The sequence below is a fragment of the Lampetra fluviatilis genome, chromosome 18 (assembly GCF_964198595.1).
Source record: "Lampetra fluviatilis chromosome 18, kcLamFluv1.1, whole genome shotgun sequence".
NCBI classification, from domain to species: Eukaryota; Metazoa; Chordata; class Hyperoartia; order Petromyzontiformes; family Petromyzontidae; genus Lampetra; species Lampetra fluviatilis.
The window spans coordinates 8,414,395-8,441,271 of NC_136292.1; the positions used below are offsets into that span (position 1 = coordinate 8,414,395).

Below are 26,877 nucleotides of genomic sequence, written 5' to 3' on the forward strand. Positions count from 1 at the left end.
CAACTCCATCACGTGGCTGGCCAAGCTCACCCATCTCGTGTAACACGCGTCGTGAACATGTTACGCTTTCCTGAGACCGACGATTGTTGAATACGAAGACGCCGCTCTGGGCTGCTCCAAATTTCACCTTCATGGCAAGGTGCACGAGGACGTTGAACATGTGGTCCTTCGTGATCTGTTGAATTGCCATGATTCACGGTCACACCACATCCATCCTGCTGCATTTTGTCCAAATGGGGAGCGGTAGAGTCGTGGCTAACGCACTGCCCTTCGAACCCGGTGACCCAAGTTCGATTCCCGCTCACGGTCAACACCAGTGACGATAATTATTGGTGGTGCATGCACGAATATAGTTTAATTGTCCTTAAGATAAATGCGACTTTTTATGAGAACAGACAAATGTCTGTGACGTTAAATCACGCGCCGCACGTAACGTCGCGTGTTTTGGAACACATTGAGAGCGAGATACGAGGCCCTGAGGGCTCCTGTCTTGCCTGCCGTACCTTTGGTGAGGCCCACTACCTGTGCCGGGAGCCCCTGGCACACGTGCCGAACAGGTACGGGGATCGTCACGGCGGCTGGCATGGGTGGTACAAGTGCTGCGCACGCAGGCGTTTGATGCCGCGTCGGCAGAAGTGCAGAAGCGCATTAGGGCAATTAACCACAAACTCGGCGCATTCGCCCAGTTATTGATGAACGTGTTGATTTGTTGCGAGATGCAACTATTTTTTTTTTAAGAATTGCTGTCAAAAGTGTTTGCAAATCTGCCAACACGCTGCCCACTTATTTAGCATAAACATTCACCACCGATCAATGCCAATAAAACGCAAAGCCGAGATAGGAAGAGAAAACTGTGCTGAATGTATTCTTGCGCTACTATTTGTTATGAATCCACTGGAGACATAAATGGAATGTTCAGAATATTACATTTCTGATTTTTTTTTTGTTTCATTTTTCTCAACACAGTCAGCTTTCCCCCCCCCCCCCCTCCATATTTTTATTCCAATTGTGCCCCCGGGATCGCATCGTGGGAAGGACGACCCGTTCGCATCTCTTCCAGAGGAGTGCGATCCGTTGTGTTCGACAATGGGCCGCGTAAGCGGACACCGCAGAGCTACTTCTGAGATCCATTAAAATGGTGCCTCTGTTCCTCACATTCGGGGGCAGCACTTTCCCCAAGCCGCTCCACCGCTGAGCGTAATGGTTGTCGCGTGACGGTCAACCCGATGTTTTGTATTCTCAGAGCTGGAATTTATCCACGTTAAAATGGCGGAACTAAATTTAATGTGATGCCACCTGACTCCGATGTCTGCCTTAGCTACTGAGAGATGACTCTGTGACCACTGCCATCCTGGTGACTTCGATGGGAGCCATGCCCTGAATACACAGCCAGCTCAATCAGCACAATTAGAGTTGTTAGAACACTGTTGCCCCAAATCATTATCATAATTAAAAATGTCGTAAAAAATATTTGTTACGTTTAATATGAAATTGTAAATAGGAAAGAGTGTTTCGAAATGGAAAATATGAAGTCACGTTTTGGTTCATCGGCCTCTGTATCTTTTAGACCGGTGCTGCTGCAAATGTCATCGAGTGTTTTTACAGAAGACGTTGCTGCACATTTTTTCATCGCTCGATGGCCCACAATGCCATTTTGTTTAATTTGCAAAGTGGTAAGCCCCCCCGCCCCCAATCGGACTATTCAGTATGCGTTGATATCTGTTACAATTTCCCGCAATCGACCACAACAGCAGTGGGTTCATAACCCCGTGGTGCAGTGTGAGAGCAAAATGGAGAGCACGGTGCACTGTGCGCTCAACACGGCCACCTTCGTCCTGTATTCGTCTCCTCCGAGGGTGAGCGTTGACTGATTTCAGGCTCGCCGTGCGACGCGTTCAAAGGCTGACTTTGCAGCGAAGTTCGACTTTGATGCGCGATGTTGAAAGTGTAATGGCTGTTACAAAGGCACCGTTACAGAGAGATATCTTGAGATAAATTTCATGAGAAATGCTTCCTGCTCAGTGTCTTGTGTTTGTAAATTCGGCGGTGTTAAACGCCATGCGGTAAGTCTTGCTCAAGCTCTTGCTGTAGCTGTTATTGCAGTAAATCCAATTAGCGGTTATGGAGGAGCTACAGAGCTAAGCTTTGGAGCGGTCAGGATTGGGAGGATGGGCTTAGTAGTTTACAGAAGTGAGCACGAGCCAAGGCCCAGGCTGCTTGTGACTTGCCGCATCAAACAAAAAAAAATTTCAAGAAAAAAAAAACAATGTGCCATTCGTTCGGGCGAAGGGACGTAATCCTGCGTTGGGGTGGACCGGTGTCGTGTGACAGAATAGACCCCGTCGTTTTCTCTCCATCTCTCCCCCCACCCACCCCACCGCCCCCTCCACCACCCCTCCCCTGTCCGACTCGGCGCTCTCTTTTTCTGCTCCGTTCCCCTGCAAACACCAATCGCCCCGCGGCTGAGCAGAGCAGCGAGGGAAATGGAAAGCGCCGTCACACGCGCACGCTCGCTAACGCGCGCTTATCGCGGCCGGCCAGATGGTCGGGCCGGATCAATGCTCGGCCCGCGCGATCGATGCATCAGATAAGAGGCCGGGATGGAAATGGCACCGCCTCGGAAGGGCCGCCGAACCCCAGAATGAGAGCGCGCGGCCTCGCGATAATGAAAGTGATAGGGAAGGGAAACGGCGCCACGAGGAGCCGGGGAGAAGGTGCATCATCAAAACCCAGAGGAGGCTTCCCAACACGCTTGATTCTTTTTTTTTGGGCGGGGGGGGGGCAACTTTGAAGCCGTCAAACACAAAATGAAGGTCCCGAGGATTGCAGCCCTTGGAGGACCCTTCTTTCCCCCGGATGTTCAACTTCGTTACGAGGCCCCTCCTTCGGTGGACCATTAACCCGGCACGCGACGACTCGATTACGGCCAATTAACGCCGCTCCGTGCACTGAATAGCGTTGTACGTGCGCAAGCGGCCATCCTCCTCTGCAAATTCCTGCGCACGGCCAGAGCCGCACGGGCGGGCCGCTGCCCGCTGCCTGTGCAACGTGTGGGGTTAATGAGGATCCCGGCAGCTTCGGTGGGACTTGGGAGGATACGCAGCGAGAGTCGGGATCTCTCAAATACGTCGCCGCGTTGTCGAGCACCGTGCCGTGCGGTAAAGTAACGCAGTCGTCTTGACGCATTCAATAATGATGCTACGTTATGGTGCAGCGGTTAGCGAGATCCCTGTGGTTTGAGTTCGATTCCAGGCCATGGCTGATATCGGCGACGAGCGATAGGTGAACCGGTCCTGGGTGAAGTATGGTCAAGCAGCCCTGTTGACCAACGCAGTGTGTGTGGGAAGACCTTCATACAGCAGTGGGTTTCGCAAAGGGTTCTAAATTATGTGCTTAATCATCATTCCCAATCACACAGATTCATAAAATCGCAACTCGCGCCAATATCCGCTCAGTGGGAGGTTGCTCCTTCTCCTCTTCTGCCCCCAATGTCTGGAATTCCCTCCCTGGGCAAATCTGCCTGGCTGGCTGCTTCTCTCTGTTAAAAGTCCAGGGTCCTTCCTCCTCTCCTCTCTCTGTGTGACCGTTTCCATCTGTCTTCCCGTCTTCCCGTCTCCTCGCTCACTTAAGAAGCCCTCTCCTCCAGTCCCATTGCTGCCACAGTTTCCACCGTCATAAATCCCCTTCTTCGTCCCCATGCGCTCACAACACCGGCGTCTTCCCCCGCGCGGCGTCTTGAGACGCGGGTTGCATTCGCCCGTTGAATGCATCCCAGTGTCAATTTATTGTCCGCGTTGTTTAATTATGCATTCGGCAAAACCGCAACGCGATGCCTCTCTTTGGGACCGGTCAAATTAAACGCAACATTCGGGACAATGGTAGATCAGGGGGATATTGTGTCACGTGGGGATTATTTTGGGGATCTTAAAAATGCGATGCTAGTTACGGGATCACTTGCACAGCTGGATAGTGAGGCGGAGGTTTTAATTGTAATTGGAACGTTGAAGAAGTGCACAGGTAAAATAGAAACGCGACGGGAGCAAGCGATGGCACGAATTGTTCTTCGTTTTGTCGCGCGATGCTTGGGAGCGTCGTGCATGTTTACGCGCGCTCGAGCGCTCTGCCTTGTAAACGCTAATTGGTTGCAGCGTTTTAACGGCCAAGAAAAGCAACCGTCGCTTCGTAATCCCACGAACGTGAAAGTAAATAAATAAATCGCATCCCCCGCACACCCTTACGTTCACAACGCACTCGGCGTCAACTTATTAAATCTCACAGTTCCGCGCGCTTGACGCAGCGCTCGTAATGAGACTGTGGAAGTGTGAGAATCGTGAACGGGTGCGGCGCCGGGCAGCAGCCGCGGCGTTGGTAGCGATGCGCTCGCGACGCACTCGCGACGCGCTCGTCTTCGGCGGAATGACGATCGACAATTCGTGTCGGTGGCGGCGGTGAAGCCGGTGAAGGCGGCGAAGGCAGCGGCGGTGAAGAAGGTGGCGGTGGTGGCGGCTGTGCGTGTCGGGCCGAGCTGAAGAGAAGGGGGGGGAGTCACGAGGCAACCAGAGAGAGAGAGAGGAACCGTCCCCTGAAAGCGCCGACCACTGAAGGGCCCTAGTAGGGGAGCCAAAACAGAGCCGTGTCAAGGGCCCCGTAGCCTCTAATGGACACGCAATTAGCGGCCAATTTGCACACCTCTCCAGGGGAAGACCTATTGAGCCAGCAGGCAGCACGGGCCACTCTGGACGTCGCTAATTAATTGGGGCGGTCACTCCAGAGTGAGCCTCGTGCCGATGTTTGTCCGTGGCTATTTATCAGGAGCGGCGGCGGCGGCGGTGGTGGTGGTGGGGCGGTGTAAATCCCTGGCTTTGCCGCTACTCTTCCCGCTGACTATGCCCGCACTCGTGTCCTGCTCAAAGGCTTGACCTCTGGTGCCATCTAAAGGTGAGATCCCGAGCAGACATCGGCATTTTTTAAAAAAAAAGACCGCTCGTGACATCCACACCCACCTTCCCCCCTCTACAATTAAATCCGCACTTAATTAGAGCACCCAACCCCCCCCCCCCCTCTATAAAGGCCGATAAACCAGAGACCTTTCGCTGATACACTGCCCAGCCAATGCTGTCGATTGAACTTAAATAGGAGGAAAATAAATGCTCCAAACCCTGAGCGGGACTGTGATCACATTTCTGCAGCACAAGGGCAGCCGACGTACGTGGCTTGCGCTGGACATCTCTTGGGCCCAGTGGGTGGGAACGTTTTTGTGGGTTAGCGCGTTGGGTTTTTTTCAGACCGATTTCAGCTCCGCGGGCGTGTCTACGGCCCCAGTGACGGGACATGCACACTGCGTCCACGAGGTTATAGAAACTGGTCGACTTCGGTGATTTGGATTTAAAAAAAAAAGTAGATTACCTCCTTAATTCTAGATTTGAAGCTTTCGTGACTGCAAGGATTCATACTCTTAGGTTTTTTCGGTAAAGTCACGTAGGTAAAAAATAAAATTTAAATTGATAAACGTAATAATAGAAATATAGCTGTGACGGTCCCACCTGATGACGGAGACTTGTGTTGCCTCCGAAACGTCGTGATTTATTATTTTATTTCTATTATTACTTTTATTAATTTTAATTAAATTTTTTACTTACGTGACTTTACCGAAAAAACCTAAGAGTAAGATTACCTCCTTGATGTGGGCTATAGTTTGCAACATTTTGCTAATTTATATTCTGTTTTGTGATGAATCACCCACACCAGCAACAGCTATCAAAACAACTCAACGCACTCGCCAATAACACCGTGGCCTCGGATGAAGGCGTGTGTTGAGTTTGTTTGCATTGAGTTGTTTTGAGAATTAAAATATCAGGCTGACGATGCTGCGACCGGCACCACTCAGTGGCACCGTGAGCGGGAGTTCACCGCCCTCCTGGGTAGTTTGACAGATCTGACTGATCCATCAAAGCTGACAAGATATGCAGTGCCACTCGGACCGGATTGAAACTCGATCCTCTAATATAGACGCGGCCCTGACGTCGATGCAGATGTTTTCCCGTTGAGCACTCCGTCCCACTCACGAAGCTTGCGATAATCCGATAGAGACCAAGCGACTATAGTACCTGGCCAGGGTGGCTCGGCGCTAGAGCGAGCGGCTCGCAATCGAAAGGTTATGAGTTCAAATCCTGGTTGGGGGGGTTCACCCAGACCATCATCACTCTGGGCTCGTTAAAATAGATACCACTTCACGGCAAAAGTCAACAGTGGTTGTCCTGCAGAAAGACTTCCCGCCGCCATAGGAATGTGGAATTTCCACCACTGGCTCAGGGCTGTGAACAGAAGATGCGCACCGCCTCAACGCTCATTTGAGCAGCAGGAGATCACTTTGGCTTTTTAGAATCACGACTGCAGACATTGGCAGTGTGCTCACCGTATTAAATAGCCGATCGGCACGAGCTGCTGCATGGGTTACACAGCTGACACTTGTCGGCAAAGTCAGAAGTCTTCCTTTGTTTTACTTTGCCTCGAATTTCTCACACGATCGCACGGGGGGGGGGGGGGGGGTATCGTGCTCACCCCCCCTCCTCCCCTGTTGGGCTCTCCCGCAGAGCAGTGCGCTGAGATATTCTGTTCCGGATGAGTGGTTATTATCACTGCCACTCTCATCACCCTTAATAAGTGTACATACCCTTGGTCAAATGCCCAGGATCCAGCGGATCTCATCGCATCTCAGAAGCTAAGCAGGTTTGAGCCTGGACAGCGCTTGGATGGGCGACCACCGGCATGCACGTTTGACAGGTGCAGTCAGATGACGCGGGGCTCCGCGCGAAGCGGAGGGCGGTGCGAAAATATCAACCGTTGTACCGTACTTCTATGCTCCTGCGCCTATGCTTCAACAGCCCGCACTGACCAGCGTGGTGAAGCATGGTCAAATAACCCGACGACCCACACAGTTGTGGGGGAGGTCCTCATCCAGCAGTGGAGTGATGGTGTGTCGTGTGTGAGAGAACACAAATGCAGACATGTGGCTGGGGCGCCGCAGTGGTGAGATGTTAACTACCTCGCCTGGCATACAGAAGGCCGTGGGTTTATCCCGACCCTGACGCTTGTATTTTTTGGAGTTTGCATGTTTCTCTCCATGTGAGCGCATGGAATTTTCTCCTGGTCCTTCGGGTTTTCCCCACACATTTAAAAACACATGCTTTACGAGTATTTGGCTGCTATACATTTCCACATGATAAGCCACTTGGTTGAGCTATCAACTGTGGGCAGGTCGCTTCTGAAAAAAAAGAGCTGTATCGCTCAATGGGCCTTACCTGATACGATTAAAAAAAGAAAGAACCATACATTTCCCTCCGTGAAACGCAACCCCCTCCAATGCACACAATGTACACACCGCGTACCGTGCGTATGTGTGCTTGAGATAGAATCGCGTTATTTGCAAGTCCGTAATGCGGTGCTCATCGCGCCTACACCAACGTTTACCGAGTCACATGAAAAGAAAGAAAAAAAGCCCTAAAAAAAAATCTCAACTCGGCGGTATTTTTGCAGAGCCCCTCGCTTTGCCGGCGGAGAAAGGGAGAAGCGGCTACAACAGGCGGCGGCCGAGCGGGCGGAGAGAAATGTAATCCCGGAGACGAAATTAGTGGTGAGTGAGAAACGTCATCGCAGGCCAGGGCTGCTGCCTTCACAGGGGCCGCTGTGAGGCTCCACGCTGCCTCCACGGTGACCCTGGGCGGGACGGCTGCGGAGGTGTAAACCGATCTATGTACATTGGCGGCATTTCACTCTGCCCTCTGATGCCGACGGCCCTACTTTGACCGCGCGTAGTCGTGTGTCGTCGCAGACGCGGAGCAGTCGCCGCTGTCCGTGAATTAACTGGGTTCTCGGAGATTCCATGATCTCAGCCCGGTCACCGATTGGCTGTGCAAGTGATCAGGATGATAGATTGTATTTTTTCTCATTGCAGCTTATTCCAACGGTGGAATCAAACGTTTGTGCTTCATGTCCACATGACAGACACTCTTTGCAGGATGGACCAAAGGTATGTGAATGAAGAAAATGACCCACTTATACACAACTTAAGCATACATTTGTAATGCGGTGATTAGCAATATCATTTTACAGCCCTTTGCGAATCCACTGCCGGATAAAGGCAGTCATGTGAATTGTTTGACTTCGTACTTCACCACACTGGTCAGTGTGGGTTGCTTAATTTTTGGGGGGTGAACCCAGGACCGGTTGAGATGCACTCGCCACTCAAGTCAGCCATGGCCTGGAACGAAGTCAAGACGCCTGGTTATTAGTGCAGTGTGCTAATCGCTGTGCCACCACTCCTCCGCTTGTTGTGTGGTCACAAAACGACGTTGAACTCGCTACAGCTCCACTCCGGTCTGGTGTTCACAGCTCTGGCTAAGAGCATCTACGTCACGAAAGCAGATCAAATAATATAACAGTTTGTACAATAGATAAATTTCCCTACTGCACTGGACAATTGCAGTGCAGTGCAATACATTGTTGTGCTGCACTATGCTCCCCCGTCCATGCTCCCGGCGTTCACCAACACCCCGCGCCGAGTAGCACGGCGAGGCCCGGTCAAACGCCCCCCCCCCCCCCGACTCCGCACAGCGTGAGGAGGCCCTCATCCAGCAGCGGACTTCCACCAAATGGCCGCTCACATTGATGAAGCTCTAAAGCTGCAACATGAACAAGGCCCGTGCGGAGCAGCGACGGAGATGCTTGGAAACGGCACCGCCTGGAGGAGAGCCCTCACCGCTAGGGCGGCCTCACTACTACAGCGGCCTCTCCACCACGGCGGCCTCACTACTACAGCGGCCTCACTACTACAGCGGCCTCTCCACCACGGCGGCCTCACCACCACGGTGGCCTCACCACTACAGCGGCCTTTCCACCACGGAGGCCTCTCCACCACGACGGCCTCACCACCATGGCGGCCTCACCACCACGGCGGCCTCACCACCACGGAGGCTTCTCCACCACGGTGGCCTCACCACTACGGCGGCCTCTCCACCACGGCGGCCTCTCCACCACGGCGGCCTCACCACCACGGCGGCCTCACCACCACGGCGGCCTCACCACCACGGCGGCCTCTCCACCACGGCGGCCTCACCACCACGGCGGCCTCACCACCACGGCGGCCTCTCCACCACGGCGGCCTCACCACGGCGGCCTCACCACCACTGCGGCCTCACCACCACGGAGGCCTCTCCACCACGGCGGCCTCACCACCACGGCGGCCTCACCACCACGGCGGCCTCACCACCACGGCGGCCTCTCCACCACGGCGGCCTCACCACCACGGCGGCCTCACCGCCACGGCGGCCTCACCGCCACGGCGGCCTCACCACCACGGCGGCCTCACCACCACGGAGGCCTCTCCACCACGACGGCCTCACCACTACAGCGGCCTCACCACCACGGCGGCCTCACCGCCACGGCGGCCTCACCACCACGGCGGCCTCACCACTACGGCGGCCTCTCCACCACGACGGCCTCACCACTACAGCGGCCTCACCACCACGGCGGCCTCACCGCCACGGCGGCCTCACCACCACGGCGGCCTTACCACCACGGCGGCCTCACCACCACGGAGGCCTCTCCACCACGGTGGCCTCACCACCACGGCGGCCTCTCCACCACGGTGGCCTCTCCACCACGGCGGCCTCACCACCACGGCGGCCTTACCACCACGGCGGCCTCACCACCACGGCGGCCTTACCACCACGGCGGCCTCACCACCACGGAGGCCTCTCCACCACGGTGGCCTCACCACTACGGCGGCCTCTCCACCACGGTGGCCTCTCCACCACGGCGGCCTCACCACCACGGCGGCCTCACCACCACGGCGGCCTCTCCACCACGGTGGCCTCTCCACCACGGTGGCCTCACCACTACGGCGGCCTCTCCACCACGGTGGCCTCTCCACCACGGCGGCCTCACCACTACAGCGGCCTCTCCACCACGGCGGCCTCTCCACCACGGCGGCCTCACCACTACAGCGGCCTCACCACCACGGCGGCCTCACCACCACGGCGGCCTCACCGCCACGGCGGCGATGCCGCGTCACGAGCTGCAGAGTCTGGGATTTCACAGTCGGGGGGGGGGGGGGACCTGGCGGTTCGTGACGCGTGGAACGCGTCTGGCCGCGTTCGGCCTGTGTCCAGGAGGAGAGGAAACCCACCACCACCACCATCACCACGAGGGTAATGTTCCACGTTTGGGTCTGCAGCCCAGACTTGACCCTCAGTGACCTCACTCCCATTCCTGATTTATAATCCCGCGCCTAACCTCCGCACTAACCTTTGCTCAAACGCGAGCGTTTAAACCGTTAACTCGCTACGTACACATACATATCTTAAACATTTTCCTGAGTAAATATGGGAAGGGCTGGCTAATTGTCAGTGCTAAATGAGCCATCGTGTCTCTAGCACATGAGCATCGTCTCGTCGCGTGTCTCGTCGCGTGTCTCATGGTGTGTCTCGTCGCGTGTCTCGTGATGTGTCCCGTGGTGTGTCCCGTCGTGTGTCTCGTGGTGTGTCTCATGGTGTGTCTCATGGTGTGTCTCATGGTGTGTCTCATCGTGTGTCTCATGGTGTGTCTCATGGTGTCTCATGGTGTGTCTCATCGTGTGTCTCATGGTGTGTCTCATGGTGTGTCTCATGGTGTGTCTCGTGGTGTGTCTCGTGGTGTGTCTCATGGTGTGTCTCATCGTGTGTCTCATCGTGTGTCTCATGGTGTGTCTCATGGTGTGTCTCATGGTGTGTCTCGTGGTGTGTCTCGTGGTGTGTCTCGTGGTGTGTCCCGTCGTGTGTCCCGTCGTGTGTCTCGTCGTCTATCTCATCGTGTGTCTCGTGGTGTGTCTCGTCGTGTGTCTCATGGTGTGTCTCGTCGTCTATCTCATCGTGTCTCATCGTGTGAATCGCACCGCCAGTGTGCTGCATTGCTCCATTTGTTCCACAGTAATCACCTCGAGTGGTTCTCCGGTGAATCTCGTCGCTGGTCACGAGCGAGCGTAAGTGTGCGCCTATATCGCGCATTTGTACACTCTACATTAACACGACGATGATTATGCTGTTGTTGTTATTACGCTTGTTTACCCAGGATAGTCTCACTGAGTCTCAGTACAGATGTTCTCAGTAGGGGGCACTTCTGTTGCCGTGTGTAAATCCCGACTGAGTAATTTGCGGGTAATTTTCAGCATTGGGATGTTTGGCCAATACCTGTTACATTGTGAACAATTGTTTAGCTGTGAGGGGCGAGTGATTCAACTGCACCATCCTGCTGGCCATTATGCACATCACGGCGATGACCGTGATGATGCGACAAAAAGATTATTGACGACGATAATAATCATCTTCTTGGTTCTTTCGGTAAAGTCACGTAGACTTTACGTGACTTTACCGAAATAACCAAGAAGATGAATCCCTGCAGTCACGAAAGCTTTAAATCGATAATAATCATGCGTACCGTGTTGATGACGTTCGTGATGATGGTAACAATGATAATATAATAAGCGTGGTTTTTGACAATGATGATGCATGTATTAAGTTAACATGATGATGAACGGTGATGTGCATGAGAATGAAACATGAGGGATGGTGTTAACGTCACACGTAGGATTCCGCAGCCAATGTTACGATTCACAGTTGTGTTTGGGTACGGCCACTTAACGATCTGGCCAAATCTGTGTCGTCAACAGCCCTCCACCACCCAACACGAGCCAAACACATTCATTTGTCACGTGGTGGACGAGCGGCCGAGTGGCCGTGTGGCCGTGGAGGCTGTCCGCCTTCGCCGCATCCCCAGCGCCGGGAGGCGAGGAGCGGAAACCCGAGCCTGGCCGCGCGTGGGAGGCCAGCGCCCGCGCCCGGGACGTGCCCCCCACGTCTGTCAGCGGCCACCATCTCCACGGCGCGGCGCTCCCAAGCATGGCGCTTAAAGAGCTTAACCTTTCCACTGGCATGGACCGCCCAAAGCTTTAAAGTGTAAACCAATGCATTTTAATCAAATATTGTTTTTTTTTCTTTGTTTTACTGCCACATGCAATGGGTTTTTGCTCGTCGATTAACGCGTTGCGGTGCGGTGGATAGCTCGCCACGCTGCGAACCCCGCACTGCCCTGCAATCTTGAGTTCGAATCTTTGCCATGGCTAACATCCGTGGCGAGCGATGTTTGAACCGCCTCTTAACCACCCCCTTCGGCGAAACAAACTCACCATCGTGGTGAAGTATGGTCAAACAAAGCCCCGTGACAGATACGGTTGCGGAGTGGCCGTCATCCAGCAGCGGATTGAAGAGGCCTGTAAAGTGAGATGCGGCCTCTGCTCTGGGGAAGGGCTGTGAACGTGGAGGCCGGCGTGCCGGTGGCTGCTGAAGGCCGCGCGTCGCTCGACCCGCGGCCCTCGCGTCTCCCTAATCCTCGCAGGGCCTCGGTTGGCCAGCACGTGTCCGCGCGTTCGATTCGAGGTCGAGAAGCCATCGTGGCCAGAGCCGTCGATGCCACCATCGCAACCTCACCAACCCCTTCTCCCCTTTGCCAGGAGACACGCGACCTCCTTGTCCTGCCCTGACAGCCTCCCAACGTCGGCTCTCAGGCCTTCCTCCTGGTCGCCGGGACCCGCGTGAAATGTACGTCTGTCGAACTTTTCTTCGCGCACCGCACGTAGCCGACCGCGCTAATGGGAGGGCGGCCGCGTTTGCCCGGTCGCATCTCTACCACTCGCCTGCCGCGTTCTCCTCCAGACTTGCGCGCCGCTTCTCCGGTCTGACGACGACAATCATAACAACCCGTGCCCGATGCTGGAGGCTTGTTTTCGAGCCGCGTAGTTAGGGTCCCACTCTCTCTGACCCACGTGGGCATGCGGACAGCGCTGCTGCCTCGGTGCACTTGGTTACCGATGCTCAAACAACGAAGAGAACCCTTGAGGATTATGAATCCACATACAGTTTAACCTAATTGAATCGAGTAATTATGAAGAGATCATGTTTTACTGAGACATTTGTCAGCTTGCTTCCTTGTAAACAAACTCAGGATCAGGATTTGCTTTCATTACCCCGGCGAGCGCTGAAACACTCAACACCCCCTAACGCACCGCACCCCCTAACGCCACCCACCCCCTAACACCCCCCACCCCTAACGCCCCCCACCCCCTAACGCCCCCCACCCCCTAACGCCCCCCACTCCCTAACGCCCCCCACCCCCTAAAGCCCCCCACCCCCTAAAGCCCCCCACCCCCTAACGCCCCCCACCCCCTAACGACCCCCACCGCCTAACCGCTCTGCTCACGGTGACTGATCGAACTATCACAATGCCGGGCTCGCGATACGATTAATGTCACCGTATTTACGATGCGATGAATGGTCGCGTCTCCGCTGGCTTTGATTATGACGCGCACGATTCGATGCTTAATTGGCGCACTTGGCAATCGACCTCGATGAATCGACGCGCCGCTCCCCCTCCGCCAAACCACGAGCGATAACAACCCCAGCCAGCTGGGTTCTACGACTACGGACGCTGCGGCACGTGAGTCGCGTCCAGCGCGCGTCGCCTCCTCGCGCTCGACACGTGCCGTCCGGCCTTCAGCATCGGACGGCACGTTCGCCGCGAGGTCCTTTGCCCGCGGTCGAGTTCGCGACGTGCCCGAGCCGCCGCGGACAAAAATGGAAGACCCTCCGTCACTTCCCGGATGGGCCCACCGCGTCCGCGATGAAGCCATCTAATTAGCGGCTTGGCCCCGTGCCGCCCCGGACACGGGGCCCCGCGCGTCTCCTAACGAGTTCCCGAGCGGGGACGGCGCCTCGCAAGCGAGCGGGGGATTCCGCGTGGCGGGCCCCGCGGCGCACCGTTGATGCGCATCGTCGCCGCGCTATCGGGGCCGCGCTATCTGACAACCCTCCAAACGTTATTAGACGGCAGACAAAGCCGAACGCGGTGATCGCGTCGGATAGCGGCGAGCGCGGCAGATGTCCTTGATAAAAAGGGGGCCGGTCCCTCGCAGGCGCCACGTCCCCGGGACTCCGTATCGCGCGCGCTGGGGATTTGTGTTCGCGTTATCTTAACAAGAGTTTGCCTCGTCGCCGCATTTTCGCCGGCCAGCTTACTGTACAAAACCACTTATTTTCCTCCTCTCCACCTTTTTATCCCCCCCCCCCGCACGGCGTTATCTCCGTGTAATCTCAGCAAGGAAATCAGAGCTTAGGTCTTCAGTCACATCCACACGCTCGGCCTAATGCAGGCGTTTCCGCGGCCGCCAAGAAGGTAACCCTCCTCTGCCTGTCGTCGCATTATCGCCCCACATTCACAACCTCGCTCTAATCTCCAACCTTCACTCGACCGGAAACTTTCGCCACTCGCACGCTTTTTTGGGACTTGCCAGCCAAGTCACCGCCCGCGTCGGACGGTGGCAACATTTGCGTGCGCGGCCAGATTGGGACAGCGAGTGGCGGTGGGGTGCCCAGTGGCCCGCTGCGGAACACACATTTGTGTTTTTAAGTAAAGTGAAGCAAAAGATAGAAGAAAAATTCTCGGCGTCGACGCGTCTGTTAATACGGCCTCGGGCAGGACTTAGACCCGGGGGCTCGGTGAAAGTGGGGCTGTGACACATGGGGGACAACGTTGTTGTGTTCTGGGAAGGATCGCGCTCCCTTTGTGAGGACGCTCTCTGGCGAGGGTAATCTGCAGACAAAGGCCGCTGATTAACCTCGTTGGCGGAGGAGGAGGAGGTTGGTTGGGGATGAGACGAACGTCTCGCTCCCCACCTCGGGCGCCTGCCCCCCCCCACCCCCCCGGGGGTTCTCTGCGGGCACTTTCTCCGCACCGCGGTGGACTTTGTAAAAGCCGCCCCCTTAATCTTTTCCCAGATGACCCCACTCGGGGGGGGGGGGGGGGTTGTGTGTTGGGGGGGGGGGGCTGCCAGCCAGGGAGCAGCGGGGTAAGCACTCGAAAAGTGTGGGGCGGAGAAAGACGAAAGGCAAAGATTTGTTGATGTTACCCACCCATCGCCGCCACCACAACCACCACTGGCAGATTTTACCTGAAATGCTCAGTGTGAGCTCCCGGCCCACCTTCTGAACTGGTAGCCGGCTCGGGTGTAAACTTCTGCGCTCCTCATGCATGCGTCACAAACATATCAAATGCTGGTGCAACCCGCTGGCTTTAAAAGCCTCACCTTCACAGGATCAGACAGGCGTGTCATTCGCACAGAGCAAACCGGCACAGATGAATGTGATCAGGCGTAACATTTATTTTGTGGCCGTTTTTTGAAAGCACTCTCGTGTTGGGGCAAAGCCAAAATTAAAAATTTCCCATGAATTTCGTCTCATCTTATAGCGCTTTTCAAATCCTGTCCAAATATATTTCGCTCGAATTCACAATGCCCAACAATATAATTAATGGAAACAAAATATAACGTCGTCTTAGAATATACGTTTTCAGTTGCAGTTCATGATTTGTACTTAAAATAATGCATACGGCATTTCTGTGAACATTCATTTGACTCGTTTTACTTTGTGTAGATGTTTGGACCACTTCCTGATACCTGAGGTGGAGCGGTGGTACAGTGGTTCACGCACTGCACCGTGATCCCTGCTCCCTGAGTTCGATTCCCGGCCACGGCTAACATCAGCGGCGAGTGATATATGTACCGGTCCTGGGCCACTCCTTCACCAGCTTCCACTGACCAGCGTGGTGAAGTATGGGCAAACAATCCCTCATTGCCAGAAGCCGTGGGGAGGCCTTCATCCAGCAGTGGAGTGACATGGCCGTGAGCGAGTACCGTTCGTATCGCCGCGGGATATCCGTGCTGGTGAGCAGAGGGCCTCGTTTCCTGACCCGGTCCGGGGTTGGCACGGCGATGGGCAGGCCGTGCCAGGGCCCGCCAGCCACACAATCACCGATGGTTGCTTGCGCCACCCTCCACCACCTGCCGTCCCGCGTAACGTTCGCCATCGCGCTGCCTTCCGACTCGTTGTTCGCCTTCTTGGTTCTTTCGGTAAAGTCACGTAGAAGGGAAATAATTATTTAAAAAAAAAACACGTAATAAAATAATTTTCACGACATTTCGGCCACAACGCAAGCAGCCGTCCTCAGGTGAAGAACAGGTCTGTCGGAAAGACAGCGTCTGAATTCAGACGCTGTCTTTTCTGACAGACCTGTTCTTCACCTGAGGACGGCTGCTTGCGTTGTCTGAATTCAGACGCTGTCTTTTCTGACAGACCTGTTCTTCACCTGAGGACGGCTGCTTGCGTTGTGGCCGAAACGTCGTGAGAATTATTTTATTATGTGTGTGTTTTTTTTTTCCCTTCTACGTGACTTTACCGAAAGAACCAAGAAGATGAATCCCTGCAGTCACGAAAGCTTTAAATCGATAATAATCATGCGTACCATGTTGATGACGTTCATGATGACGGTGACAATGATAATATAATAAGCGTGGTTTTTGACAATGATGATGCATGTATTAAGTTAACATGATGATGAACGGTGATGTGCTGTTCGGCCTCCGTGGTCGACACAGTCCGGGTGTAAGGAGGGCGACCCGAGCAGCACGTGGGGGTGGAGTGGCGGGCGAATCGAACGCGCGGTGAATAGTCTGACGAGACGATACTGCACGAGAGTGCAGCACTCCCTGGCTGTGCAACACCTCGAGATGTCCGATGCCCTTAAATCACGCCACACATTCAAAGTGCGTGGTAACCCAGAGATGAATTTTCCTGTGAACGTGTCGCTGGTAGCCTTGGCAGTAACAGCAAGAGGTTACTGGATATGGTGGGCCCAAGGCTTAATTGCTGAATGTTCTCTGGGTCGCTAGGAGGAGGGATACTGGATGTGGTGTGCCGTTTATCTGAACATTATAAATTGTGGTTCGATTGCCAATGTTGATTAGGAATACAACAAAACCTTTCTCAGTATCAAAGGGTACGTTCTGGTTAAATAAAGTCGATGTATGGATGTAAAAGTAATATAATGCTTTTGTAAGTGTTTATACTCTCAAACATTGTTATGGAGTTTGGGACAACTCAAAAGTAAGGCCCATTTTAATGGCCACTGCTTACATTTTCAGTCGGTCTGCATGGAATATGTTCAGGCGGTCTCGATTCATCTTTCGACGACGGTCTGCCTTCAATGCGCGCTGTCCATGAACAGGTCTGCAACATTTCAGCTGAATCGGCGGAAGATCACTGCAAGATGGAACCCAACCTGCATCGCTTATCAAACAAAAACAGAACAGATTCTCCCCGGCGCTGCCTCACGACGGAAGAATATAAAATAGGCGGCTCTTGTTCAATGCGATGCCTCTCCTTCACCGGCTCCTCTCGTTCTTCTCCCCGATGAAGGGCGATTGCCAAAGCCACCGCCGCATCCCTCACTGCCACGAGCCACGTCACTCGATTTTCCGTCCCAGCAGTAGCGCGTTTAAAAAAAAAAAATTGGCGATTTTAGTTGGCCGTGAATTTTGGCCGTGGCTGCGAGTGATGATTATCGTCACCGTCACCAGGCACATTGCGAGAGAGGGTAATTGCCCAAAACAGCTCGACACAAAGCGGTGCTCAAAGGACTTGCAGCACTTTCCCTCGGCTGAGCAGCTGTCCGAGCCGTGTGGTCTCCTTGACACCTACAGACGTAACTGCTTCCTCCGTGCCTGGCACGAGCGCGATAATTTTAATCGCAAATTAAATACTTCCGAAGGACAAACGGAAAGCCAGGCGATTGCATGGCTTCTTTTTGCTCGTGTTAAATCTGTTACACTTGGTTGGAAATGCAAGGTTAAGACCACATCACGCCCGCTCAGTAGTAATCGTAAAAAAAAGTTACATTAACAGTAAAAGTGACTCGCATGGTGCATCCCCCTGGGCGCTTTGCACGTTCCTTATTATCCTCCCCTTCCTCTTCGCCCCCCCCCCTCCTCCTCCTCCTGCTGCTGCCACATCAAACGCGCCGGCAGCCGCGTCTGCACCACCGACTTGTTGTGACAGAGGCTGCCGGCACTGCGCGGATCGACGCGCCTCCGAAGCACGTGCCACCCTTCACTGTGCACCGTGCATGGTACGGCTGGGCTGGTCGGGCCGGCTGGGCCCCGCGTTCTCCGGCGCTCCGTCGTACGGAGCACGCCCGGCGTTAAAATTCAACGCGAGGGCAACGTCAGGGGCCGTTGTTTGTGTCGCGCGCCTCTCCGTGCTCGGGAGATGTTTCTTGTTGAACTGAAGCCTTTCGCAGGTGGAGATTTATTTTCCAAGTTTCAAGCAAGCAACGTCTACTCGACGGCACTGAATCGTTTAAAGGTGACGTCAATATTTCCCCGGGCTGCCCACCTTCATTCGCAGTCCTGAGCCAATAATGGAAATTCCACATTCCTATGGAAGGGATTCTTTTTTTCTTAGAACGACCGACGATTGCTCTCTCGGGATGAATGACTCAATCAACCCTGACTGGCATTTGAACTTATCGATGAGAACTGAGGATGCTGCCGCCGCCCTGTGCTGCAGTCACGAGGTAGGACGCGTCACATTTTGTTGATCGTCGTCTCGTTTGCGGCATCCTCTTACCGGAAGAAGCCGGTGATGCCAAATTCAATATTTTTATTCGCAACAACGTTGTCACTGCAAATTTGACAACAGCTACAACATCGGAGACTTACGGCAAGGGGGGGGGGGGGGATAAGAGAATCTGAGAATTTGGATTCTTCTGCGATAATCCCATGCATCGTGTCCAAGAGGCTAAAAGGCTTATGAAGTCTGATCTACGGCAGCCCCGAGAAAATTATTGTAATCTGCTTGTGATCCGCCGTCCCCCGTAAGATTATCCTGGCCCGACAATTGTCCATAATGAGTGGCGGGGATCCAGCGGAGGTGCGCTCCACGGCGGCCCAGCACAGCTCCGAGCCTCGTGCGAGGAGTCACACCCAGCCCCAGGGCAACTCTCTGCCTCGGCTCGCGTTGTGTCAACAACAACAACAACACGTGCGGCGCGCGGAGCGATCGCGCCGCAGCTTACCTGGCCCCGGCTAAAGGCCACACGCCCCCTGCGTTCTGCAAACATCTTTGAAGATACTTGAAAGAGACACTGCGGGGTGGGAGGGCCGAGAACAGGACACTCTAGCAGAAGTTTGGCAAGTTGAGAAAGTATTTATGAAGCAGGCTTATTGCCCGACTAGAACACAGCATTCAAATATTGACAGATGCATCCATCAGGCTTGCTGATTCGGACAGGTGTCGTTGAGTTTGTTTTTCGGATTCTCCTCCGGTGTCCCTGACATTCCTGACAGTGGGCACACACATAACTCAGATTCATTGAAATTATTTCATTCACCAGAAAAGCTTTAAAACGGCTTTGAGAATGCACAGACGGTAACGCAAAGTATCTGTGATGTACGGAATTTTTACTCAGCAAGTTTCAAGTTTTCAAGTTCATTTATTAGGTATAGCCCTGTGAGTCATTCGGCTCTTGAATCGGGTGCAACCGCAACAAACAAAAAAACAAAAACATGAACAAGAAAACATCTTAAAGTGACTATGTGCAAACAGAAAATCCAAGAAAAGACAGCAAAATATTGCAGAAAAAGCACCGTACACCAACGCTGTGTGCAACAATCCCTGTGGGATCCCAGCACTCATCATCAGCAGCAGCTGCAGCAGCCGTTGCTGGATCAAGGCCTCCCAAGGCTTTGCCATCTCTCGTAATCGCGGACCTCGTTCCGCTCTCATCGTTGTTACGTTGCCCGTCGGTTTAGTTTGCGTCCGTAAGGGTTGTGATATTTGCAGCATTCGTATACCGCGGGTGAGAGGCTGAGTTTCCTCGGCAGATATTCCTCGCGTATTCTCCATGCGTCACACGCTGCACTCTTAATCTGGCATAAGCGGCTTTTCTGAAATTGCTTCCACCCATTATTGGTTTTTAATATCTGCTTAGTTATCTGTTTTATTGCCACTTTTTACCACCTGTTAGTTCCACTTATCCTAAGCCACCTCAATGATTCTCGAAAATATATTATTTTTCTGACTTAAGCAAAGACGCTAAATGTATGCATATGACAATGATGGGGACAGAATTGGAATGTGATTATCGCAACGTGATTATTACGAAAATAGAACCTTACATACGCGTCCCAACATAACACAGTTGGTTAAAAATGCGTCAAAACATTAACTAAGGACGATTACAGTTGTCCGTTACACGAATAGGGAACGGCACAAGAGAGAGTTGGAACCATCACGTGTGAATATGCCCAAATGCCCAAGCCCCACCAACCCCGATTTTGCTCCCCCATGCCCCTATTCACACCCCCCCCCTTCCCCCCTCCACTTAACTAGACATTAACCAAACTGGAAGATTCTGCAGAACAAGATCGTTTATAAAGCTCACCCACAGCGGACCCTACTTCTGCAATGCACATGCCACTTTTATCATTTGCACAACGATTTTACTTCGTTTTTTATATATATTTTAAAAATATATTTTTAAATATATTTAAAAATATATTTTTAAATATTGTTGCTGCTGTTTACATCATTGTTGTTGTTAATTTGCTCAAGCTGAGAGAGAGCAACACGAGAACAAAGAATCTCACTGCCATGTATGCATGGGTATGTGATCAATAAAGCTGACTTACACGCAAGCAGAGCACGTCATCATTTTACATTGCAGTTTGTAAATGACTGCATACCATGCAATTTGGATTTACATAGCAGATTAATGTGAACGCCTCTCAAAACAATACAGACGACAGTGGGCACACAGTACTGATTTTATAGAGGCCGGATGAAGGTCTCATACCGTGTTAGTCACGGAGGGATGCTTCACCATGCTTCATACTTCACCATGCTGGTCAGTAAGGGTTCGTGAAGTGGGGGGGGAGAGTATGTAACAGTTCAGATACAATTCGCTACTGATTTTTTGCCGTGGTCAGGAATTGAACTGATGACGCCATTGCTCCCTCAATGATGAGGATTATTAAAATATCGTCCATTCCACAGACGCAGTGTCAGTGAAGAGTCTCTGTCCTGGTCACGTGTGAATGTGCCAGCCGCATAAGGAATGGATCTCATCACGTGCAGTGCGTTTATGACTTGGCACGGTAATGTGATTAATGTTGCGTACATGTCCACTCGCGCCAGTGTTCTCCTCGACAAAACTCAAACGAATCCTAACGCTCGCGCATCCAGGCGCCCGCAAATTACGCAACATTCCTGCAGCACCCTGGCCGAAACTTAGCGCTGCCTGGTTGCGTGGTGTTTATAAATAGCGCAGATTAAAGCGAGCTACAGTGCTAATATTGGATTATCTCTTTGTCATGAAGACAAGTCGAGTGCAGGCCTCCGGGTTATTGGGACTGAAAGCTGACAGAAGTGGGAAGGCGAATGGCAGCCAGGAAATTTGGCATCACGGGCACTGCGTTTGATGTGGCTGCGGATTTTCTGACCCAATCCCACACAGACAAACAGCAAAGTGTGCTCACTCAGGCAGCCAGCTAGAGCTGTCGGGGCCCAAATCCCAGCCCAGGGCAGGCAGGGCCTTGCTTACCCTGTCACGCGGAAATCTTTGCCCAAGGCGGCGGGCTTTTACCATCCGTGGGGAGCGCGATTCCAGTTCTAAAGGGAGCAGCGCCAAGCAGAGGAGATTAGGGGACGACTTCGGTAAACACTTTTTAGAATTCAATTTTGTTGCTTTGAGATTTTAATTTTGCTCTCATATTTCGGCGCACCTACTAAATGAAAGCTGCCCGCATTAGCGGCAATTTGTGATTCGCTCTATTTAATCATGGAATTAGTTGAAGTGAAGTGCAATTTAAATGTTCGTTGTTATATTGTCTGTGAGGTTTTATTTTAATTCAAACATGCTATGCATAAGTTATAAAAACAAGTAACACACAGCTGTAATTGCGTAGCCAAAAAAAAATCATTTTATGCTTCTGATTAGAGGTTCTTAAAGCCTCGATTTCACAATGTGTTTTGAGATTTCTGTTAAATTTGCAGTGGCTCAAAAATCCCGCTGAGGGGCTGTCGTGAAGTGTGACAGATGAAACGACGCTGCGACGGCGTCGCCGAGTCGTTGGTGTTTTTGTCAATCAACAACGAATAATTTACAGCGTTTTGTCAATCCACTGCTGGATGACGACGCTTCTCCGCGCCGAGTCATTTTGTGGGGTTTTGTGGCCATGCTTTTGACTGCTGCGGATGCTCTCTCGCACACAAAGCCAGACACTCGGTTACAAATAATTTGACAAAATATCCCTCAGTAGGACCCCCCCCCCCCCCCCTGACAGAGAATCCAAGCTCAGCGAGGCTTTCCCGGATAATAAGTAAATGACATGACTATTAGACGTGACAATTACGTTCAATGTCATACTGCCCTCTGCGCGGTCCAATAACATTTGTAATAACTCTAACAACCAATCATTAGCCTTAACATACCGACGGAACGACGCTCCTCGGCGTCGCTTTGAGTAAATTCTAAAACAATAATTTTCGTGCAGCCGCACTTACAAACAATATCTGTTGCGTACATCTGCACGTCGATAATGTGTATCAACAAAGTGAGCCTTTTCAGCTTACGCCAAATGGTTTGCTTGTGCGTCCGGGATTAGTGGCCGGATGAATGGCGCATAATGCTCTATTGATGAGAGCTGCTTGGAGAGGCAGGTGTGAGTGCGTGCGCGCGACGACTCGCTGAAAGGTGTGCCGGAGTCAACGTTAATCCGCCGCATAAATCCGCGGCAGGCGCTGCGACCATTATGCCCTTCTGTCGGAGGCAGTCGGGACGACGAGGTGTCAGCACCTCCTTTATGCCATTGTATCCGACGGCGGCGTAAGCCCGTTTCCATTTCAGCGACGAAGGCCGAGATAATCGCAACGGCGCAAACTCGGCGCGCGGCCTCGACCACCGACTCCCTCCCCTCTCGCTCTGCGCGCTTTGTCGGGGTTTTTTTTCTCCGGACAGAAATGAAATTTCCCCCGGTAATTGAGCGTCTCGGGGCCGCCGCGGCCTCTTCTCTCGTTTTCGCAGCCCGGGAGCTTCGCAACCCGCGAGCTTCTTCGCTCTGTAACTTCTTAGCTCCTCGGGAGATTCGAAGGCCACGAGATTTGAAGCCCACGAAATTTGAAGCCCGCGAGATTTGAAGCCCACGAGTATCGCAGTCCGCGAGCTTCGCAGCCCGTGAGCGCGAGCGGCGGCGGATGACGGCCCCCGACGTGGCCGTTCGTGGCGTCAGAAACGGGGTTAAAATAAAGCCTCTAAGAAATAATCCACCATGAAGGGCCTCGCTTCTAACTCACGCTCTTCATGGTGCGCTTAAACGGCAGATGGGGCGGCAATGTCACTGGCTGCCTAAATGACAAGTGCGTCGCACTCCGACGCAGCGGTGTGAAATTAAATATCCCCTGCGCCATCAACCCTCAGATGCGGTGAAATGTTATTGCGTAAGAAGAGTGTTAAATGTTCTCTATATCAAGTTATAATATTTCTGCGCAAGCTGGTACAGCCATTGGATGTTTTTTTTAGGCGAGCTTTTATCTATTTGAAGGTCAATTTAACCATCCTGCCTTTTCCTATCTCGTGAACAAATTAAGTCTAAAATATCAGTGTACGTATCCTGCTGAGTTAGAGTTCCCTGGTGTTTCCATATTGTATGTAAATACAAAATCCTCGGCACCTTGCGCCAGTTGTTCATATACAGGGGTTCCTTCCCAAGGTCATCTCAAGGCAAACCTAATTTTCTGAAATCCCTTTTAACAAGATCTTGCCACATGTGCTCTGTTGTGTCCCGATCTGCTCTGGTTGCGTTCGGCAGTAACGTGTCCTTGGCAAACCGTACGCTGCTGCTGTTGCTGCTGCTTGTGTTCGGACACAATGCGGCCGGCTCACTCTCTACCATTCAGCCTCGCTGAGTCTCAAGACTTTTTTTCAGGACGGTCTTGGAAAGGTTTTTTTTTGCAGTAGGGGCCGATGTTACTGCTGCGTGAAATCGCAATTAAGTAAATTCGCAGGTCATTTATTAGCAGTGTGATGTTTGGCCAACACCAGTTACATTGTGTGTGTGTGGTTTTTCAGCTATGCGATGAAACCGGAGAATCCGGAGGAAACACGTGCAGAACAGGGGGAGAAAGTGCAAACTCTACACAGACAGGCACCCAAGTTGGGAATCGAACCAAGGTCCCTCTCGCTGTGAGGCACGAGTGTTATTAACACTGCGTCACCACGCCGGCATTGTTTCATTATCAGAATCAGAATATTTCTATTGGAGGAATCCGATGAGCTATAAAACACTTTTCACAGATGTCCAGTAGACATTGTGCCAAGCTCATCAATGTGGACGGAGACTGCTTCGATGACTGCGAGCCTCGCTGCGGTTACCATCTCTGTGTGTATGTAAGCCACCCTGACGCCTGCTGCTGTATATTTGGAGTTTGCATTTTCTCCCCGCGGTCGCGTGGATTTTTCTCCGGGTCCTCCGGTTTTCCCCTCCGCATTGAGATGCAGGCGTGGAGAGTATTTGGCTGCTATAAATGTCCACATGGTGAGCCGCTTCGTTGAGCTATCGTTTGTGGCCAGGTCACAGCTGCGTAGCTCAGTGGACCTTACCTGCTAACAATCGCATACCTGCATTTCCCATAAATATGCTAAATTCCTCTTGATATGCAAATTATTTTGTCAAGGCGCTCTTCCCCCCTCCATCCCAGCTTAAATAGACGCTCCAAGCCTGGGGTGTGTCATTCAGACTCTGTCTTCTCGACAGACCTGTTCTCCACCTGAGGGCGGCTGCTTGCGTTGTGGCCGAAACGTGGTGAGAATTATTTTATTATGTTTTATTTTTATTATTTTATTATTTACATTCTACGTGACTTTACCGAAAGAACCAAGAAGAAAATGAAAAATAGTTTTAGTAAGGAATCACGTGGTTCCAATCGTGCTGTCAGCATCGTGTCGGGAGACACCGCACCGCGTCTCTCTCAGAGCGGGGCGAGCCGTGTGCTGAGTGAACTGCAGTTGAAGAGCGTTTGAATCCCTTGGTTGCTTCTGGAAGCAAAGCAAGAACACAAACTATGCAATAAAATAAATAAAAATGAAATCACGAAGCTATATTGCGAAAGATATCGCGATAATCGTCACGTCATGAAAATTGATATTGTCCAGTGAAAGATTGATGCTGGGGCGACCCTAAGGATTTCACCGCTGTTTAGTATTCCCCTCTCCTGTTAGTTCCACTCCGTATTGGAGAGAGAGAGAGAGACGTTTGCTTGCAGCCAGGTAAGAGCCCAACTGAGACGGGAAGACTGCTGCAAGGGAGACATGGGCGTGAAGACTCGTGAACGCTCGCGAGATTAATATTCAACGGCAGTTCCCTGCTCCAAGTGTCGATGATTACCATGAACGGGTTTGTTTGTTAGCTCATGAGCACGTTTAACCAGGGTCCACTGAGAGGCCGTTGCCGTCATCTAGAATTTCATAATTCAGCGCGATTATCATCGGCGTGGAGCTGCGGTGGCGGCTGTGTGCTGTCCGTCTCGCCACTCTCCTTTCTGCTCAACCCTCTTCTGCCTTTTGCTTTATTGTTGATATTTATTTTGTTCTCTGACCCACGTTCCGCTTTCTGTCTCCCAGTGCAACAATCAAGCGTGCACCTCTCCGCGCTTCGTTTCACGTTTTTTACAGCTTTTAGTTCCACTTTTTTTGGTCAGTGTCTCGTATTTCTGGTCGACATGGACACGGCGGGTAAGAGACAATTGTTTGAAACTCGTGTATCTCCAGGCACACTGGCATGTTGATTTTAACGATGAGGCTCACCTTGCCAACCTCCTCTCGGCCAGCGCATGCAATCACCATCCCTCGCAGATCTGTGATCATATCGCCGGGCATCACTCCCGGAACCGGGCTGATCGTTCTGTCGAGGTGACGATTGTCCTCTTGGTCGTATTCTCTCCTTTGATGATGATGATGACGGATCTGCTGATGCATCACCGGCTGTGTCCGTGAGCCATCGTCTCCTTTGAGCAGTGCGTCTGGCCCCAAGCCCAATTTTTCTTCGTGGTGTGGTTTGCATTCCCTAATCCCGTGTGTTCATAATTCTTCCCGCGTGATTACAAGCTTGCATCTCTACGTGCGTCTGTGTGCACTGTTCCACCGTTGTTCCGCTCCGTGCGTGTGTATGATCCACACGTCATCGTGGGCAGCTTGCGCTGATTGAACGTGTTTTTACTCAGGCACAACGGTATGCCGATTTTCATTATTAAGTTACTTTTTATGGACGATTATTCACGCTAAAATATATTAAACCAAATAACGTTTTTTATCGCGTTACACTGTAATGTTTTTGGGAAGAGTACGGTAACATTTATAAGCTTGCATAAATAATTGGATGAGTGGTTAGCGTTACTATCGCCACGTGACTGCGAGAGAGTGAAGTGGTTCACAGTCGGAAGGTTGCGGAGCTTAAATCCTGGTCGGGTGTTGACTCGGCCAATCATCATACCGAGGTCGCTAAAATAGTGACCATTTTGTGGAAAATTCATTTAACAGTGATTTTCCTGTGGATAAGCCGCGTCTCCACCATTTGGAGTGAATGATTCCCACCGCTGACTTGGGGCCCTAAATGGGAGATGATCAGGGAATCACTTTGACTCTTTGACTTACTGTGAACTAGATGCAAATGTGCATGTAACATTGTATGCAATTTGCCTGCAAATCTCCAGACGTAGATGTAATGAATGTGTGAATAGCCGGTGGCGAGACAGACTCCCGTGTCGAGGCGCGACGGGCATGCCCCAGCCTCCGCCGCTGCCGACGCGCGCGTCTTAATTGGCGGCCAAGACATCCACGGATTCCGAGAGAGACGGTGTGTGGCGCTTCGCATTGCCACGGCTCGCGCTCCCGTAATTGTTC

The 26,877-nt window shown here is 52.4% G+C and overlaps 1 protein-coding gene across 21 annotated transcripts in view; it reads left to right on the plus strand.

Annotated features, from left to right (window-relative positions):
• LOC144937189 (uncharacterized) overlaps positions 1-18,644 on the plus strand; it is a 145,592-nt gene extending 126,948 nt beyond the window's left edge. For 5 of the 21 annotated variants that reach the window (XR_013637586.1, XR_013637582.1, XR_013637587.1 and 2 more), the window contains 7 exons: positions 7,955-8,029; positions 8,614-10,208; positions 10,937-11,017; positions 11,705-11,990; positions 12,545-12,632; positions 14,185-14,262; positions 15,519-16,030. Coding sequence is in view for 4 of the 21 variants with exons in the window: in XM_078864521.1 (XP_078720647.1) it covers positions 8,689-10,208; positions 10,937-11,017; positions 11,705-11,987 (1,884 nt within the window). In the remaining 17 variants the exon portion in view is untranslated. Of the gene's footprint in view, positions 1-4,702; positions 4,939-6,691; positions 6,784-7,446; positions 7,634-7,954; positions 8,030-8,613; positions 10,209-10,936; positions 11,018-11,704; positions 11,991-12,544; positions 12,940-14,184; positions 14,263-15,518; positions 16,031-17,148 lie in introns of those variants that run through there. The other 16 variants (XR_013637579.1, XR_013637578.1, XR_013637580.1 and 13 more) reach the window with 15 other exon arrangements.
• The last annotated feature ends 8,233 nt before the right edge of the window (positions 18,645-26,877 follow it).